Source organism: Littorina saxatilis, linkage group LG1 (assembly GCF_037325665.1).
Source record: "Littorina saxatilis isolate snail1 linkage group LG1, US_GU_Lsax_2.0, whole genome shotgun sequence".
Lineage (NCBI taxonomy): Eukaryota > Metazoa > Mollusca > Gastropoda > Littorinimorpha > Littorinidae > Littorina > Littorina saxatilis.
In genome coordinates this window covers 46451270-46470727 of record NC_090245.1, presented here as the reverse complement: position 1 = coordinate 46470727, position 19458 = coordinate 46451270, and the positions used below count along the sequence as shown (strand labels likewise).

The 19458-nt window shown below is 41.8% G+C and overlaps 1 protein-coding gene across 2 annotated transcripts in view; it reads right to left on the bottom strand.

The window, feature by feature from the left end:
- Positions 1 to 1204: 1204 nt before the first annotated feature.
- LOC138971401 (2,5-dichloro-2,5-cyclohexadiene-1,4-diol dehydrogenase LinX-like) overlaps positions 1205 to 19458 on the bottom strand; it is a 57030-nt gene continuing 38776 nt past the window's right edge. The window contains exons 1-9 of one of the 2 annotated variants that reach the window (XM_070344128.1): positions 10914 to 11241; positions 9105 to 9147; positions 8463 to 8513; positions 8019 to 8104; positions 6249 to 6413; positions 5513 to 5614; positions 4910 to 4985; positions 3852 to 3991; positions 1205 to 2118 (exon numbers count right to left, since the gene is read on the bottom strand). In XM_070344128.1, coding sequence (XP_070200229.1) covers positions 1873 to 2118; positions 3852 to 3991; positions 4910 to 4985; positions 5513 to 5614; positions 6249 to 6413; positions 8019 to 8104; positions 8463 to 8513; positions 9105 to 9147; positions 10914 to 11087 — 1083 coding nt within the window. In that variant the 5' untranslated portion in view covers positions 11088 to 11241 and the 3' untranslated portion in view covers positions 1205 to 1872. Of the gene's footprint in view, positions 2119 to 3851; positions 3992 to 4909; positions 4986 to 5512; positions 5615 to 6248; positions 6414 to 8018; positions 8105 to 8462; positions 8514 to 9104; positions 9148 to 10913; positions 11242 to 15200; positions 15341 to 19458 lie in introns of those variants that run through there. The other variant, XM_070344136.1, reaches the window with a different exon arrangement.

The following is a 19458-nucleotide window of genomic DNA, read 5'->3' as shown; positions in this document are numbered from 1 at the left end:
CGGAAAAATCTCCACTCTTAACCCACCAGGCGGCAGCGACCGAGGTTCGAACTCACGACCTCCCGATTAGGAGGCCGACGTCTTACCACCACGCCACTGCGCTCGTCGGTAGGGGAGTGAATTACCTTTCTGGCAATATACTTGGTTTTAATATATATGGCGGCATCACAAAGATCTACAGCTAAATGTATCTGTGTATTTTTTTTATGACGGGTAGTGTAGAATATACACACACAATCTACAGCCTTGCTGCGTTTGGTACCGAGTGGGAATTTGTTACTGAATTAATTTGGCAGAATGACATCAGTGTCTATTACGAAATAAAATCAGCAGAACATTCTCACAGCACAGAAACGCCCAGGCTACACATTTTTTGGTAGGGGCAAGCACCCTTTTTTTGGTCCAAGTTTAAAGCATTTACGTGATTTTTGTCACAAATTTGTGCTTATTCATGCCTGGAAATGCACAAAAATTACACCTCCTCAAAAGTTTTAACCTGACAATTTTGTCCCCTCAGAAAGACGGGAATGATAAACGTTCCCTTCCAAGAATCTGGATTTTCAATTGATCTCCCAGAAACCAATTGAAAATCCAGATTCTTGGAAGGGAACGTTTATCATTCCTGTTGGTGTTATCATTACCAAATGGTCGACATACAATGGTTATGAAAATGGTTCAAAGCTGCAGTTATTCGTTTAATGTCACTCTCATGCTATTTTAACGCATAGTTTTTATCAGATTTGAACAGCTTTAAAACTGGCACGGCTGGCCTAGTGGTAAGGCGTCCGCCCCGTGATCGGGAGGTCGTGGGTTCGAACCCAGGCCGGGTCATACCCAAGACTTTAAAATTGGCAATCTAGTGGCTGCCCCGCCTGGCATTATGGGGTTAGTGCTAGGACTGGTTGGTCCTGTGTCAGAATAATGTGACTGGGTGAGACATGAAGCCTGTGCTGCGACTTCTGTCTTGTGTGTGGCGCACGTTATATGTCAAAGCAGCACCGCCCTGATATGGCCCTTCGTGGTCAGCTGGGCGTTAAGCAAACAAACAATACAGCTTTAAAAAAAAAGCTGGGTTTTTTTTTAAAATGACATTGCTTCATGCCGGGTGAAGGCCTGTTCCACTGTGTGCGTTAATGCGTGTCTGCCTGCGTGAGGGAGTAGGATGGTTCCTCTCAAGAAACACACGAATAAGCATTCCACTGTTTCTTTGTAATCCAACTTTATTCAAATATAGGAAAAAATTTACAAATGAACAAACCAATGTTAGTAAGTCTTACATTAAGTGCAAAATAACTTTTCAAATTCTGCTCATTTTATTTCAACATAACATTTTAGGGGTGTATACCTTTTGTCTTTGGTGAATTTCCGCAACAACAATTGAGGCTGCTGCCCTTGGGATTAGTGCGTAGTGAAGGAGTTGCATTACTCAGTTTGTTGACAAAGTGTGTCATTAACTGACTGAGGAGCGAAGTAAATCCATGGTTGAAGTTCTAAACAGATAGAAATGGTCACAGATGATATGTACAATACACTTGATAATGTGAACTGACCGCTTGCAGGCTATGCCAGGTGTAAAGAAACATCCTTCCATTTGTTTCAAATTCCATGTGTTAAGATCCATGAAAATTGAAATGCAAATAATGACTGTGATACTTATCTGGCTGTCATTAAAATATTCATTATCATTAAGTGTTTCTAAACAATGTTCTAAACAAGCTTATGTTTTCCATTATTGCACTTTTAAATCATTTTGGATTACTTGATCCACACACACTCCCACACACAACAAAATGTTTCTCTGTAACATACCAAAGTTTCAAAAGAACAGCAATAATAAGATATATAAATATTCTTTTATTCACAGCATTAGATCTACTTGCTCTGCGATGAAGGTCTTTTCCTTGCGGAGTCCATTTCAGCAACTGTGAAGTGATTTTTAGCAAGGGAGTGAACTTTAGCCAAATGTCTGGGTAAAGGCAAGCTAGCAAACCCAGTTCGTCCCAGGTTCTTTGTTCCTTCCAGCACAGACGGCCCCTCAAACTTGACACGGCAGTGAAACAGGTCAGGCTGCCCTTTCATTCCTGGTGCAAATGTCGTTCCACGGAATCTCAGATCAAGCTGAAAGAGAATGGAAGTCAAATCAGCACATACTGCATGCAACCAGAGTTGAAAGTGTAACAAGAAGAGCAAACGCTCGATCGAGTCACTTTCGCAGTTCTGAATATTATATGAGGCATCAGATGGACAGGAAGAAATTGCTATTCACAACACAATGAGTCACGTTCACATAAAATTTGAGCCCGGTCACTTTTATAGTTTCCGAGAAAAGCCCAACGTTAAGTTGTGTGTTGCCGAACAGAAAAGGCTAGTTATCTCCCTTGTTTTTCTGATAACGTTCGTAAAAGGCTACAGATGTAAATACTTTGATGTAAAGAATAATCCTACAAAGTTTCAATCACATCCGATGAACTTTGTCAAAGATATAAAATGTCTAATTTTTCCTTTGACGCTGACCTGTGACCTTGAAAAAGGTCAAAGGTCAACAAAACCATCGTTAAAGTGTAGAGGTCATTGGAGGTCACGACTAAACAAAATATGAGCCCGATCGCTTTGATAGTTTCCGAGAAAAGTCCAACGTTAAGGTGGTGTCTACGGGCCGGACAGACTAACACTGACCGATTACATAGTCACTTTTTCTCAAGTGACTCAAAAATAAGAATGTGCATGCATGTATAAATGAACAATTTCACACACACACATGCATGTCAAAGTAAAAGTTAACAAACCTAGATTCATACAAAACATGCTGAGAAGTTTGAGAGCTAAAATAAGTATTTGAAACAAAATGAACAAACAACAAGTCGCGTGAGGCGAAAATACAATATTTAGTCAAGTAGCTGTCGAACTCACAGAATGAAACTGAACGCAATGCCATTTTTCAGCAAGACCGTATACTCGTAGCATCGTCAGTCCACCGCTCATGGCAAAGGCAGTGAAATTGACAAGAAGAGCGGGGTAGTAGTTGCGCTAAGAAGGATAGCACGCTTTTCTGTACCTCTCTTTGTTTTAACTTTCTGAGCGTGTTTTTAATCCAAACATATCATATCTATATGTTTTTGGAATCAGGAACCGACAAGGAATAAGATGAAAGTGTTTTTAAATTGATTTGGACAATTTAATTTTGATAATGATTTTTATATATTTAATTTTCAGAGCTTGTTTTTAATCCGAATATAACATATTTATATGTTTTTGGAATCAGCAAATGATGGAGAATAAGATAAACGTAAATTTGGATCGTTTTATAAATTTTTATTTTTTTTTACAATTTTCAGATTTTTAATGACCAAAGTCATTAATTAATTTTTAAGCCACCAAGCTGAAATGCAATAACGAAGTCCGGGCTTTGTCGAAGATTACTTGACCAAAATTTCAACCAATTTGGTTGAAAAATGAGGGCGTGACAGTGCCGCCTCAACTTTCACGAAAAGCCGGATATGACGTCATCAAAGACATTTATCAAAAAAATGAAAAAAACGTATGGGGATTTCATACCCAGGAACTCTCATGTCAAATTTCATAAAGATCGGTCCAGTAGTTTAGTCTGAATCGCTCTACACACACACACACACACACAGACACACAGACACACGCACATACACCACGACCCTCGTTTCGATTCCCCCTCGATGTTAAAATATTTAGTCAAAACTTGACTAAATATAAAAAGAGAAATCAGAAGGGAGAATAAAAAGACAAAACACACTGTTGAAAATTGAGGAACACAGACAAGACACTAAAAGAAAGACACAGGCAAAATTGAATGCCAGCAAAGAAAGGTGCAAGCTTACCTTATACTCCAGTTTCTCCAAGGTTGGTTGCGCGTGAGTGCCGAATGTACTGTCCAACCTTTCTTGTCGACTCTGTTTTTCTTCTCTGTTCTCATCCATCAGTCTTTCGTCAGTCTCTCTTTCCTTGTCTTCAGAGGTGACTTAAACACAGAATTACACCAACTTTGTATGTACAGCGCGCGAGGAGAAGGAAAAAACATTGTTGATAAAGCATATGAAATTATCTAGATGTTCATCTGCAGTGTTGTTCCAAGACACAGAAGACAATAGGTCAGTTGGACCTGGATTCAAAATATATATCGGTCATGTCCTGGCCGCAAAACATTTTTGTGACAAACAGGCATGGTACTGAAGGAATGGCAGTTTCAGCTGAAATAAAGCCGGGGGTCCAGGGGGCCACTCAGGCCCCCTTGCGGGGTCAAGGGGCAGCGCCCTTTGTGGGGGTGAGGGGGCAACGCCCCCTGAAGCTGACGACTTTTTACGAATTCAAATGTGTTTAGTGCCTTCTCCTTGAAGCTGAGAGGGATATAAGTGAAAGATAACAAGGCTTGAGTAAGAAAAAATAATAATCTCAAGTGAATGGGCGGATTTTTATTTTTTATTTTTATTTTTTTTTTATTCTTTTTTATTTTTATTTTTTTTTATTTTTTATTTTTTTATTTTTTTTCGTTTTCGGCGGATTTCCGCCGATCGGCGGAAGAGTACCATGCCTGGACAAAAGACATCATGTGTGTCAAAACTATGGGACATTCAACTGGCCTGGGGTCAGAACAATTCGTCAGATAAAAAAAGAAGGATGCGTAAATGACAGACTGAGGCCTTGGAACAACACTGCATCTGACAAAACCAAAGAAGCTACCAGAAATGGGATAGGGAATAACTCTATGATTCTCACTTTGAGCCCGTTCCACACTCCAGCCCACTCACCCATGTTTCTGACTCTGCCTTTGAGAGAGCAATAATAACCAAGGTCTTGAAACAAAACAATAACAGTAGAAATCTGTTGTAAATTTTCCCAAACAAAATTAATATCAAATTCAAATGAACTCAACAATTACCTGATTTTGTTGAGACTTTGCTTCTTATGAGTGGGTTCACAGCCTCTTCAATATTCCTGTATTTCCAAAATGGTCCCTGCAAACAACGAGGTGGTCAAAATATTTGCATCATAGCAAGTTGATATTTTTCAATACATAACTCCTATGTAACCATATCATAATGTGTTTTCTGCATCTTACATGCATTCAGATATATATGAAGAAAAGAGAGAAAAAAGAAAAGATACAGTTGATTCTGCCATGGCAACTATCTCTTGTTAACTACTAATACCCTTTACGACCACCCCAAAGAAACCATGACGAGGTTCTTTGCTAAATAATTCACCTTTCCATATCGACCACTTGTCTTTCACTCTCAGGACCACTTTTAGTCTGTCCCTTGGGTGATCATTATATACAGGTTCGACTGTACTTTGAGAAGATATTTGCAACAAATCAAATTGATATTTTCCCATAAATATATGTCCCACATAACTGTGTCCAAATGGGTGTCGTCCGTATTTCACATTCATTCAGATTCCCCCCCCCCCCCCCCCCCCCCCCCAAACAACAATTAAACAGTAGCAATGTACAGAATAGGTTCAACTTTAAACGGCACCCTACCTGTGATGTTTGTTGCAGTGCCAGGTCTGCGAGTGATGGTAGATGGTGGCCGGTCAGCTGCAGTTCTGTCACCTCCTCTGATTCAAACACTTCCACCAGAGCCTTCAACACGAGAAAAATAAAAAAGTTAGTTGAAAATGAAAGGGAATGTAATCAGTAGTTTCGTTGCAAATTGTTATTTGTAGGGATATAAGTAGAGCCAGGGTTTTGTTCTTGTGTGTTTATAATCATTACCCATCTTTGTCTGTGTTAGATAAGATATATATATAAAGAGAGAAAAAGAGATGTTTTGGTCAAATTCCCTTTGCAAAGTTGTGCCAACAGCATGTATGAAAGGACATGCTGATATGAATCATTCAAATACTTGTGCAAAAAAAAACCCAACTTCATTTTATGCAAATCCTGAACCCCTACTGTGACCTAGACCCTTTGTACTGCAGCCCTGAAAGTCCAACAAATGGTGTACTCGCCTTTAGCTAGTGATTCTGAAAATGTACTAGCCAGATAGCAACCTACTAGCCAAACCAACAATTTGTTTCAGCAACTTTACTTGCATTTGGCGAATAGATGATCATTTCTACTCGCCAGTTACATGTTTCTACTTGCCACATTCAGGCCAGTACTGACGGTTATTTAATTGAAAATTTAAGGTCAACTGCTACAGTCCACATCAGAGTGAACCATTCTTCACAATAAAACAAAGTGTCAAGTAAATGAATAGGAATAATGTACTTACAGAGTAGACAATTTCCTGCATCTTGACTTTCATCCTGCAGGCAATGAGGATGGGTGTGTGAGGGTAAGACAAGACATACACAACGTCCGTTGTTTTAAAAGGGGCAGCTCCCTGCACGTACACACGAATCCATATGGCACCTCCATAGCTCTTCACATTCAGGTGCTGAAAACAACAAACAAGTTGAATATTAAGCACATCCTGAAGTAAAAGGAACATCACATGTAACACTAACAACAAGAGTGAGCAAATATCAAAGCAGTCCAAGCCATCACTATCAGCTCAGTCTTACATGTTCAGGGATGTTGCTACAAATCCATACCTATAGGACAAATGTCCTGAGTTCTTCAGCATCAATAGGACATTTGACCGCTTTCAGAAAGTCTAATAGGACATTATGAATTTGCGCCAAACAGCTTATAACACATTTCATGGAATTGTTCCAAAGTCATGTGCCCACACACACACACACACACACACACACACACACACACACACACACACACACACACACACACCCCCACGCGCGCGCGCTGTAGAACACACACATAATATAGTAAATACATCAACACAGTGCGTGTATAATGTTGTATTTATTTAGTTTCAAAGAAACCACAACAAAGAAACCAACATGAACAACTTCAGAGCTCTTACTTTGATTACAAACTGCATGATTTGGATAAAAGTTGAAAAACAAAATGATCGGTTTGATCTAATGCTGATCTTTTGCAGGCTTTAGGTTTTTTTTTCAGCGGCATAATTCAGTGCTTCGTCTCGTATCGAAAACAAAAGCAGACGACAAATTTAGTCAGTTGGAGTTGTCTCCCGTACTCCTGCAGCATGCACTGATCTAAAAATAATCCACCGTAATAGACGGTTATACCCAAACGGCGCATACCGCAAACGGTTCGGGAATTCCCGACAAAAGAAAAGACCCGCACTGGCAACTCCAGTGTCAGCTGAACACGAGAGCGTTCGGTCTTTTAGAAGATTTGTATCTTGAAATGAAAATTAACGAATATCGCGCTGTCCGAAGGAATGGAGTACATATCGGACAATGACCACGCTCAGGCTAAAACGATAGGACATCTGACCGACATGCGGCAATGTGAATCGGACATTTGGGGATTTTCATCGATAAATGTCCGATGTCCGACGCCTAACGACATCCCTGCATGTTACAATATATTTTGAATGTGAAGGCAGATAATGAGATATCCCCTGCATCAGAAAAGCGTGTGGTGTGGTCTGTTTTGACTAAGTTAGAGACGTGCGACAATTAACTTGACAAGAGATCTCGTTATTATGTGTGGTGCTAGAAAGTGTGCAGACAGGGTATAAACTACAACCGAATGGTCGACCTGTGAGTTTGTGCCCACTTATTACATCTTCCAGAGTGCTCTGTTTCGAACACAGCAACCAGTCAGTGTAAGATCATGCTGGCACATGCTATATGCAGCTATAAACTAGAGTGGGACCTCCCTTTTTAAGACCATGTTTTCTCATATTCCTGAAAAGTAACACCCAGTTTAAGACTCCCTACCTTTTAAGACCTGATTTTCTCAGATTGTTAAGGTCTTAAAACTAAAACAGGGGTTTCACAGTATTGCAACCAGTTCTGCCTTGGAGTTTGCACCCACAAACCACATCCCTCAGACACTCATTTGTTAACAATCAGTCCCATGAGGAACTGGTGATGCAGGGCATTTGCAGTTGATCAATGAAGTACCATGACATTTTCGGACTGATTTGAGACCAACGGCAACGTACCACATCTCCCAGACAGTCTGTTTCCAACACAGCAACCAGACGGTCCCGCAGGTCTTGAGGGTCGAGGTCGGTCTTCAGCTGACCTCCTGCACACAAGTGAGGTAACAAACAAACAACAATAGTTTTTTTTCCAAAGACAAGACTGCCTTCTCACAAATCTGTTTCAGACATTCAGTTGGATCTGTGTACATGTACTCCTACTGTACTACAACTACTACTAGCTCTAGTTGTCAAATCCTGAGAGAAAATCAGAAAAGATAAGTACCATAAATATTATCATTGTTATCATCAACTATGATCAAGAATCAAGCCTCACAATAAAAAGTGGAAGAAGTACCAATTTCCACAAAACAACTCTTCTAATTGTAATGATACTCAAAACAAAATAGTTTGTAACTGCTTAACAGATTTTATCACAAGCAACAACTACGTCTCAAGCCTTACCTTTAAGTTTCAGAACTGTCCACTTTTTCGATGAAGAATGCAGCTGGGTACCTGGTCAAAACAAGCGAAAATGTTCTTCTTACTTATTTTCTGACAATGACATTAATCTAAAACGATAAAACATTTAAACAAAACAATGAAATGCCTGTTAAAACTTACAGTAAAGATGGGTGAGGTCTGGTATTCACTAGCTAAATAATAAGTAAATTAAACAGAATTTGTGTGTGTGTTTATTTTTGTGTATTCTTTTGTTCTGCCTGACCTGCACCTATCACCTTAATAATAGTAATACTGGTAGTACTGTGACAGCTTAAATATGATTATGAGGCCCCTCCCATGAGAGGAAACCTTCCCTGAAAAGAAACCAGTTGTCCCTTTGTCTATTGTCTCTTCTAAAACAGACCTGGTATGACAGTCTACCTGCAACATAGGAAAATGTTGGGCCCAAGGGTGCCCTTTCGTTGCAGGTACCACTGTAAGTGTAACCCTAACAACAGCAGTAGTAGTGGCTTTACTTTGACCTTTTAGCTTCTGAACTTGTTACAGAGGAGACACTCTCCGCGTCTCGCTGCCGGTCAGATACCCACAGACCCCACAATACTCAACAGCTGCTAAAATATGTACGACAAAACCCGAACTTACATAGCAGATCTAGGTCTCCAATCTCTTGCTTCAGGCCTAGTTCCTGCAAAATAATATTAAAACTATCAAGTATCATCATAATGAAACCCAGTAAACCTAAACAGACACTTAACCCTTAGGCTGGTTGTCGCGACATACGTCGCGCTACTTTACGTATACTGTCACCTGGTTCTCACATGTCGCGCTACTGGCTCAGTCTGTTTGGTCGGTTCCGATTACCTCCCATGGATGCGAAAACCTATATAACCGTTTTTCTTTATTTTTCTCTCTGTTAATTCACCGGTGGCTATGTAACATGTGTTACAGAATTGCACCATTGTAAGGGTTAATGCCAAACTCTTTCAGTTTCCACCCAAGCACAACTCTGCATCAGTTGGGCCTTCTAGTTCAAGAAGGATTTCTCTCTCTTGCTAGTCTAGATGTTGTTCATCCTGTTTGCAAGTAGTGTCTTGTCAGGGCCCAGTCACTGCGCTAGGTAGCACTGGGTGATAGGATAGCCCCACGGCCAAGGGCCTGAAACTGGGCTCTGGGGCGAATCACAAAGAGCATTACAATTTACATGATTAGTTTGCTATCCAACCCACCTCCATTTTTTTCCATAGCTCTACACTTTATATTTCACTCTAGGGACTTTAGGTGCACCAACCATTGAGTGTAGTTGCCTTATATAGAAATTTCCTCAGGTATCAGAAGAAAAAGAAAAGAAACAACCAGTCGGACTGTCCACAACGAGAGTAGTTGGTAAGTTTTTGGGACTGGTGGTTTGCCTCTAGAGGCCTTGCGGCCCATAAACTGATAAAAAACGCTCGCGCTGGACCCGAGTACTCTTCAGACATTCACACACACACACACACACTCTCTCTCCCTCACTCCCTCCCTCTCTCTCTTTCTTTCTTACACACACACACGCACACACACGAGTACACTCATGCACGCACATACACACACACACACACACACAAACAGTAACACTAACACATGTGCACAAAATGAACACACACACACACACACACACACACCGCGCGAGAGAAAAAGACTACAGGGAGGCATTGACGTCAAAGACTTTCGACCGTGACGTAATTACGTCACTATGCTTGGTTTACGGTACCATTCGGCGGCTTTGCTACGAGTATGTCATAGTCTTGGTTGGCCGAGACCTTGCACCGTTCTATCAGACTGCCTGGCTGGCTGTTGCACCGCGAATTCCTCCCACCGCCAAGTCGTTTTTTTATGGTTTATTTCGCATTTAGGTCCCAGGTAACATTATGAAGTTTTAATACGATCAATCGGACCTATTATCAAGTTAGTGTATCAACTTTTGAACGAACTGCGCCCAGTAGTTTCCCAGCAATAAGCTGTTAAGTCGAGACACACACACACACACACACAATTAAAGTCTGCTGGACCCTTGTACTAGCGTACTCGGGGATAAAGTGTCCCACTCCCAGTCTGTAGTTTTACTTTGGATTGCATAGTTTTCTTTTCTCTATTCTCATTTGACAAATCTTCCTAATAATATGTTGGACTTATTCAGGACATTTTTCAAAATCAAAATGGTCTGTACCAGTACCACTACCAGTTTGGCTGAAGGGGTCTATGTCGACCAAAAGTTGGGGATTCCCTGTACAGTACAGTAAACTTACGAAAGCGTTTTCCCTGTGTACAGGGAATCCCCCTGTATGTGTATCACATAATCTTGACTTGCAACTATGACAGAATATGGCAGTAAAATGATCTAGTAAATTTCTCTGGCAAACCCGCTCGGCTGAGTTTGAAGTTTCACTTTCTGTCTCAGTCACTGATTCTCACCTTGCAGAGTTCAAAAATTTGCGATGCAATCGCACTCTTTGTTGCACGAAAATTCAGCTTCTGGATATCGCTTTCTGAAAAACAGCCCCATTTTCGCACCAAGGTCTCAATGTCTCGAGATAAACTCTTCGAAAGCACGCTTCGAATGACAGATTTTTCTACAGAACTGTCCATTTTACTCGAACTTGGCGCTCAAGATGGAAGGTCCCTGCCAAAAACGTCATCACAATTGTTGTAGTGCACAACTTCCGGAAGCGGTACCCTCCGGAAGAGAGCGGAAATAGTCGTCTGCTCAACAAGCGGGACAGCACGTTACAAAACATTGCTATGCCTGTATTATTTGTATAGCTACTTTTGTACGCACGGCTGATCCCACGGACCATTTATTGGAAGTAAGAAAAACATTGAAATAATATTTTTATTTTTTCAGTCGTTCTGATTGTCTCATCTCTTTCATTAAATAAAACAAGTGCACGTCTCCACCCAGACAGGTTACAACCGACAAAAGGTCATAGCTCCAAAAGTTATGAAGTGTATGCCGCATTGCGTGTGCATTAGTTGAGAAAAATCAGTTGGTGTTTTGGAGCAATGCATAGGCTGACATCAGTTTGGTTTTTGATTCCATGCTTATAGTTATAGCATCTGTGGCTGTGCCTCAAATGAAGAGACTGAAAAAGTAAAATGAAAGTTTGCTAGTTGAATGTTTGTGTGTGTGTATCTATGTTTTATGTTTTTGATTTCTCTGTTTACACGGCGCATTGTCTTAAATTAGCACTTAAACTGTGAAAAGATATGACTACATGAGGTTAATGTTTCTGACTTTACACAATGTTTTGTCATCTGCCACAGCGTAAAATCAGGGCCAGGAGAACTGTCACCAGCAGCACAATGCATCCTGATCTGGCAGCTCATCTACACTCTCCAGAGTGCAATGCTTTGATCGACGCATTAAAGAGGTGTCATGAAGAGGTGATTATGTTCAATTCACACACACACACACTCAAACGGAGTTGCATGTGATGATGTGTGCGCTTACGGATACAGACATACAATTAGACACACACACAACACACCTTTCCAAAAGGATGTTTAAAGCAAATTATCTTCCAACACTTTGTGAAATGAACTTGATGGGCTTATGAACAACCCTTTAGTTTCATTGTGATATAATCATACAAAGGTCTTCATGACTTTTTGGGAGTTTTTTTCTATGTTAAAGTAAATTATATTTTTTCATCAAAAGCATTAATACAATATCTGTTTTGTTTGCAGTCACATTTTTGTCAAACACAATCTTTATTATATCATGCTTTAATAAAATAGAGATTTCAGAGAAAGATGTGTTGTCCATTTCAGCATTCTGTACGGATGTATATGGGTTTCTGCAACGACATGGAACGAGCTATGACCAAATGCTTAAAACAAGAAGTAAGTTCTCTCTTTGTATGGTAATGGTCCTAGACAAGATATTAAAGTGCACTTATGTGAGATAGATTAAACAAGAGACAAAGCCTTTATGGCTCAGGTATGAAAACATCAGTCCATCAACCAATTTTGTTGCTACGTACTTTTTTTTTTTTTTTTTTTTTTTTCCTTACACCTGTTCCTTGTCCCGGTGTGCACTCATGCCGCCCCGTCCCTGCACTCACTGTTCCATCCACATCTGAATTTCGTTCCGCTGCCAGACTTGTCGATTTTACAGACGCTCCAGGGAGGGATGTCGGGTGGTTGCGGTAGGCTACCCTCGGAAGATGACACTGCACTTCTGCTGAGTCACTTCGACGGTGTTCAGTAGTGGGTCTGTCCCGAGCTAACGGACGCAGCCCACTACCTACTATGCCCCCTACTAACGACATTGACAGCTAAGTCGCGGAGCCAGACTGAGTGAGGGTCCCCTCCAGAGAGCAGACCGCCACCACGTCCCTCTGTCGACCCCCCAGAACGTCACACGTTGAGGACTGACAGCAGAAGTACTATTCAGGGAAGGATCGAACAGGAACACTGAGACCAAGGTCACCATGAGAGCTCCGGGCATGAAGGGCCACAAGAGCAAGGACACTTTATAATTTTAGATGATTAATGAGATGAGGATGATTATAATGATGATGCTATGGATTTCCAATTTGGTTTGAGACTACGTGACAGGGCAGCACTCTACGCTTACTGTCATAATATATCCTGGTGTCAACCAGGCCCGAGAACTGCCGCACCTGCGGTGTTGGTCAGGTAAACAGAACCTGAGCACCCTCAAAGTCGCATTCGTTAAGTGAATGACACTCGGCTGTGTGATTCCAGCCTTCCCATAGGAACCATAGCACTTCCACTCTGGGTAGGAGCCGACCGTAGCCCGAAAAACCCACATTACCCTGATGGGATTCGAACCCACGACCTCCCGGCCCACAGCCCGATGCGCTAACCACTGCGCTACGGGGGCCGGTTTTTGTTGCTACTTTAAGTAAATGTTGAACTACAGGAACACTTGATTTTTGCTTTGCTGTACATTTTCTTTTTTTGCAAAATACAGCAGCAGCAGCAAAACCACACAAAAATGTAGTCAAGCAAGAATGTTTCAATGTACAATGTACCAGCTCATTGTCAGCCTTTTACCTAAAAATGCCTTTCTCATTTAACCCTTAGGCTGGTTGTCGCGAGATATGTCGCGCTACTTTACTTATACTGTCACCTGGTTGTCACAACATATGTCGCGCTACTGGCTCAGTCTGTTTGGTCGGTTCCGATTATCTCCCATGGATGCAAAAACATATACGACCGTTTTTTTAAAATTTCTCTCACCAGTGGCTATGTAAGTTTGTAACCAGTGTAAAGGTTAAGTGAAAACTTGTACATGCACCTATAAAGTAAAAGTATGCCTTTACATGATCGGCATTGTCGTCATCTCTGCTTCAGGACCTGAAATAGCTCTGTGGTACACAGTATTTCTCATGAGGTACCTGCATCAGAGTAAAACAGTACAGTGGAACCCCCCTTTTAACTTTAAGACCCCCCAATTTAAGACTCCCTCCCTTTAAGACCCTCCCGCAGTGGGGCACTGCGGTTATGAAATTAAAGGCCCCTCCTGTTTTTGGAACCGCAGGAGCTTTCTAGTTTGCTGTTAGGTAGATTTTTGGTTCCTCTTTCCTGTCATGCTCTCTTTTTCTTCATGAATTCTTTTCTTTTTTCTGCCTTCTTGCTCATTCACCTGTATTTTTTCCAAAAATCTCTTCTCTTGCCGCTTGTCTCGCGATTCATGTATAGTTTAATCTGTTAGTGTTCTGATGTAAGTCCAGCAGTAGATAGGTTAAGCCTATTTTAACATACTGGAAACTGGTAATCTTCCAGTAGGTATTAATTTAGTTTTACTAAAGCCTGCTGGGACACAAGTAATGGGTTAGTGCATTTGTAAACAGGAATCGCTTGACAAGTGGCCCCCTTCATCCCCCCCTTCCTCGTCCTGATATGGCTCTGCGTAGTCGGCTGGACGTTAAGCAACAAATAAACAAACAAACAAACCTTTAAGACCCTGTTTTCTCAATCTTTCTGTTCATAACCTTTGTAAATTTACCCACGTTTCAGACTCCTTCCTTTTAAAGACCTGGTTTTCTCAGATTTTGGAAGGTCTTTAAAGAGAGGTTCCACTGTATATGTGGATCATTGCATGTTCCTGGAGATCAGACCATTCATTTATGCTCACCAGAGTCCACTTTTGTTTCTTTTCAGCGACTAGAAAGGCGGCGACTGAACAGGATTAAAGCCAAGGATATGCAAGAGCGAATCAGAGAAAATCAGAAACACAGCAGTTTTGTTCCTCCTGATCAATGATTTCTATCTTTTGGAATAATTGTCAGCTTGCATGTGTGCACGTTTGTGTGTGTGTGTATCTGTTTTTGCCTACATTTGCATTTATAACAGTATTTTCATTTTGAGAGAGAGAGAGAGTGTGTGTGTGTGTGTATGTATGTGTGTGTGTGTGTGTGTGTGTGTGTGTGTGTGTGTGTGTGTGTGTGTGTGTGTGAGTGACAGGAGAGAGAGAGAGGGGGGTTAGTTCAGTGTGTATTCATGTGTGTACTCTTTAGATGATCGTCTGATTGCTTTTTTTTTCTTTGAATTGCATGTTGATTTTATTTTATACAAAACACAAGAGAATAAAAATAATGTGCAATTCAAACATAAACGATCTGTTTTATTTTCTTTAAAAAAAAAATCAAGAACATTCAGTCCATGAGTACAAATATGAGAGATCGGCACAAAGCAATCTAATTATTGACTTTGATTTCACCGCCTCCATACCTGGATCCACCGTCAACGACCAGAAGCTCTCCTGTGATGAAAGAGCTTTTATCGGAGGCCATGAATGCGACAGCTCGTGCAACGTCTTCAGGTTCTCCAACCCTTCCAATAGGATATCTGGGAACTTGCCTGGCCAGAAACTGGAACAAAGGAACACTCTTTTACAAGGAGACAAACCGGCAAAAATCTGCTAACGCGAGCTAGGTAGTGGTTGATGAAATAGAAATACAGTAGGATAGTTGATAGACACTCACAGTGTTTAAAGGCACAGTAAGCCTCCCGTAAACCATGATCACAGATACTGTCAGGCTTTTACACACAGTACAAACACCCTTTCATTTAAACACTCACCGCTTGAGAACATCCTAGGTGCCCTCCGTAAAGAGCGAGCAATTTTCAAAGAATTTATTTTTGCGTGGTTTATCTTACCCCTGAACCCGTGTTATCTTCTTCTTCTTCTTCTTCTGCGTTCGTGGGCTGAAACTCCCACGTACACTACGTGTTTTTTGCACGAGTGGAATTTTACGTGAATGACCGTTTTTACCCCGCCATTTAGGCAGCCATACGCCGCTTTCGGGGGAAGCATGCTGGGTATTTTCGTGTTTCTATAACCCACCGAACTCTGACATGGATTACAGGATCTTTTTCGTGCGCACTTTGTCTTGTGGTTGCGTGTACACACGGGGATGTTCGGACACCGAGGAGAGTCTGCACACAAAGTTGACTCTGAGAAATAAATCTCTTGCCGAACGCTGACAGCGGCCAACTGGATACAAATCCAGCGCGCTACCGATTGAGCTATATCCCCGCCCGAACCGGTACCTATAAAGGGCGAAAAGACAGCTAAAGACGGCTAAAGACAACTAAAGACAACTAAAACAAGCTTTTTTTAATCGAATTCAGAGTCGACAGACATGATAAAAAAACAATGTCTAAGAATGTTTCAAATAATAGCGATGCAGTTTGATGACGAACAATATCAACTGAAGCAACATTATAATTTACCGTACTTTCGGGACTATAAGGCGCACCTTTCTATATACGGCGCACCCCCATATTAAAAAAAAATCGTTTTTTACACGATTCAACACGATTAAAGGCACAGTAAGCCTCCCGTAAACCATCACAGAGCTCCCCGAGCGTCTACATATAGTACAAGCATACTTCCATTTGAACGCTCACCGAACGGGAACATCCTGGCTGCTTTCTGTCGAGCGTGAGAAATTTTCAAAGAATTTATTTTCGTGGACTTGGCCTCAACAGCAATGGCGCCTCGTTTTGGTGCTGGACAGCTGTTATGAATATTCAATACCGGAAATCACGCCCGGACAGTAAGCCTCCCGTAAACCATCACATATACTGTCAGGCTTTTACACACAGTACAAACACCCTTCCATTTGAACGCTCACCAAACGGGAACATCCTAGGTGCCCTACGTAAAGAGCGAGCAATTTTTAAAGAATTAATTTTGCAGATTGTCTCGAACACTTTTTGGACCCATCCTGAACTCAGGTCAAAAATGAGTTACTTCCCTTCGGGTCTCATTCTATCGATGTAAACTGGCCATAGCCGTGGATCGATGATTATCAGAATGTTTTTGGACCGTGGTGCGTTTTTGCGCTAGACCTATCTTTTAAAAACAAGATAATAAATTGACAGCTTCTTACACAAACATTCTTTAATCATAAAAGAATTCTTTTTTCATCAAGACAAGATCAGTACAATTCGAAGTTGTGAAAGTTTGAAAAAAGAAAAGCCCGGAAGCAGGGTCACGCAAGGGTCGTAGCAGACGACGGTTTATGCATATCGCCGTTCCTCTCAACAGTCAAAAGCCATCGCTAGAGTTCTTGTGAACCACAGCCGTTTGTTTCGTGCATAAAAACGTGCTATTGTAGATAAGCTCACATCGAGTCGCATTCAAATGACTAAATGACGACTACATTGTGAAAAAGGGAAACTGGATCACACGGGTTCACGATGGCTCAGGGGTAAGATAAACCACGCAAAAATAAATTCTTTGAAAATTGTTCGCTCTTTACGGAGGGCACCTAGGATGTTCTCAATCGGTGAGTGTTTAAATGAAAGGGTGTTTGTACTGTGTGTAAAAGCCTGACCGTATCTGTGAGGGTTTACGGGAGGCTTACTGTGCCTTTAACGATGAAAAAAAAAATGGAAAAAAAACGCGCCTTATAAGTTATAGTCCCGAAAGTACGGTATTCAAGCTAATGTAATCAGATTCACCCCACGATAACCAAACAGCTCATTTTCGAGTCATACTGCCACTGAAAAGCTCATCACACACACACACACACACACACACACACCACTTCTTCTTCTTCTTCTTCTTCTTCTTCTTCTTTCTTCTTTCTTCTTCTTCTTTCTTCTTTCTTCTTCTTTCTTCTTTCTTCTTTCTTCTTTCTTCTTCTTCTTCTTCTTCTTCTTCTTCTTCTTCTTCTTCTTCTTCTTCTTCTTCTTCTTCTTCACCTTCTTCACCTTCTTCACCTTCTTCACCACCACCACCATCTTCACCATCACCACCATCTTCACCATCATCATCATCAACCTCATCAGCTGGGGCTATGGGTAAGAAGTGGTTGGGCAGCCACATTTTGTTTTTCTTCTTCTTGTGGCCAGTCCAAAAAATGGACAAAGGCAAATCGGCAGTACAGTTCCCAAACACTGTTGTCAAGATCGACACTGTTTCGTCCCGTGTCCCGTTCTCAGGTGGATAAAGGGACGTGATGTTCTTGCGTAGTACCTGTGACAAGGCCAAGATTGTCCATGCTGACGAAAAGTTGCCATCACAGGCACAGTCAAGCATGGACAAATCATAATCGGGAGACTGATACAATAAAGATGTCCCCAAGCTGAGGGTGACCGTTCAAAACGTTATCTTTATTGAGAGCCATTTGGAGGCATGTTTTATACCTCAGTTCATCAGCCAATCTGCACGAACCAGTCAATATTATAGAAATGGCGTGGAAGAGACACTAGTTCCCGTCACCAGGTGTGATCAGTGGGCGACCACCAAGGTGATGTCGTTGCATTATTGTTGTGGCATTCGTGTCAGTTCCAATCTTGGTATAGTCGTCAGGTAAATCGTCAGATGTGTAGATGGCCCCACATTCGCATATCAAGCTCTCTCTCACACACGCTGACACCAGTGACGTGACGCCCTTGGCTGCTGCCTGCAACATATGACATTACTAGAATGAATACCCGCTTCGCCGGGTAGCCGGCTTCGCCGGGAAGAAGTACTTAGAGCCGTACGCCGGCTTCGCCGGGTCCGAACTATGGACCCGCCAAGCTTAGGTCCCTCCCAGATTCGTGGAATGGGAACAGCACGAAAATGATTCAGTGGCCATAATGCCATTCCTGACCATGTCGAGTCCCATCCTTGTCGACGAATGTAACCGTGTTAATCACCTTTGGAGGCGAACTCCACTCAAACAGGACTGAGCAAGTTATGGCTTCTCAAAGGAAGGCCAGTACATAAAATTACACAAAAGCCGCCAGACCACATCACAAACAGAACTGAAGAATGCACAGGTGTTGATTACATAGAGACACACACACTTACACACACACACACACAAACACAGAGAAGCCGTATCTATAGAGAGATAGATGACAGTGTATTTTTCGCGTGGCTATAAATTGATTCGACCTTTGCACTTTTACAGTGAGGATAATTTACGGGTCCAATTTACGTTCTGTACACTGCGTTGACCTTCTAAAAATAGGTAACAGTAACAGAACGCCGGGAATATCCGAAGACGCTCAGCGCAGTGGACAGCGCAGTGTAGTAACTTACAACTGAACGGGAAAGCCACACGAAGGAAGGGAGATAAACGCCAAACACTGGAGAAGATAAGGAAGAGTTACTTATAATGGTGAAATGAACCCAAAAACGAAAATGAGTTCAGCGCTGCGCGCTGAGAGCACGTGTTGAAATATCTCATCGATGATATTGTGTCCGGGGTGTAGCTGAATACGGTGTCCAAATTTGAAAAAGATCCACCGAGAACTTTGGCGTTGTGATGTGGTGTAGCGGCTATGGTGTGTCGGTATGGGGGCCCGGGTAAGCTGAGGTGGAACCAAAATAGCTGAGGTGGAACCAAAATCGGTTCCGCGCTGCGCGCTGAGAGCACGTGTTGAAATATCGACCAGGTTGTGTCGTGTCCCGGGTCTACTTGAATATGCCCACCAAATTTGAAGCAGATCCATCGAGAACTTTGGCCGTGCATCGCGCACAGAC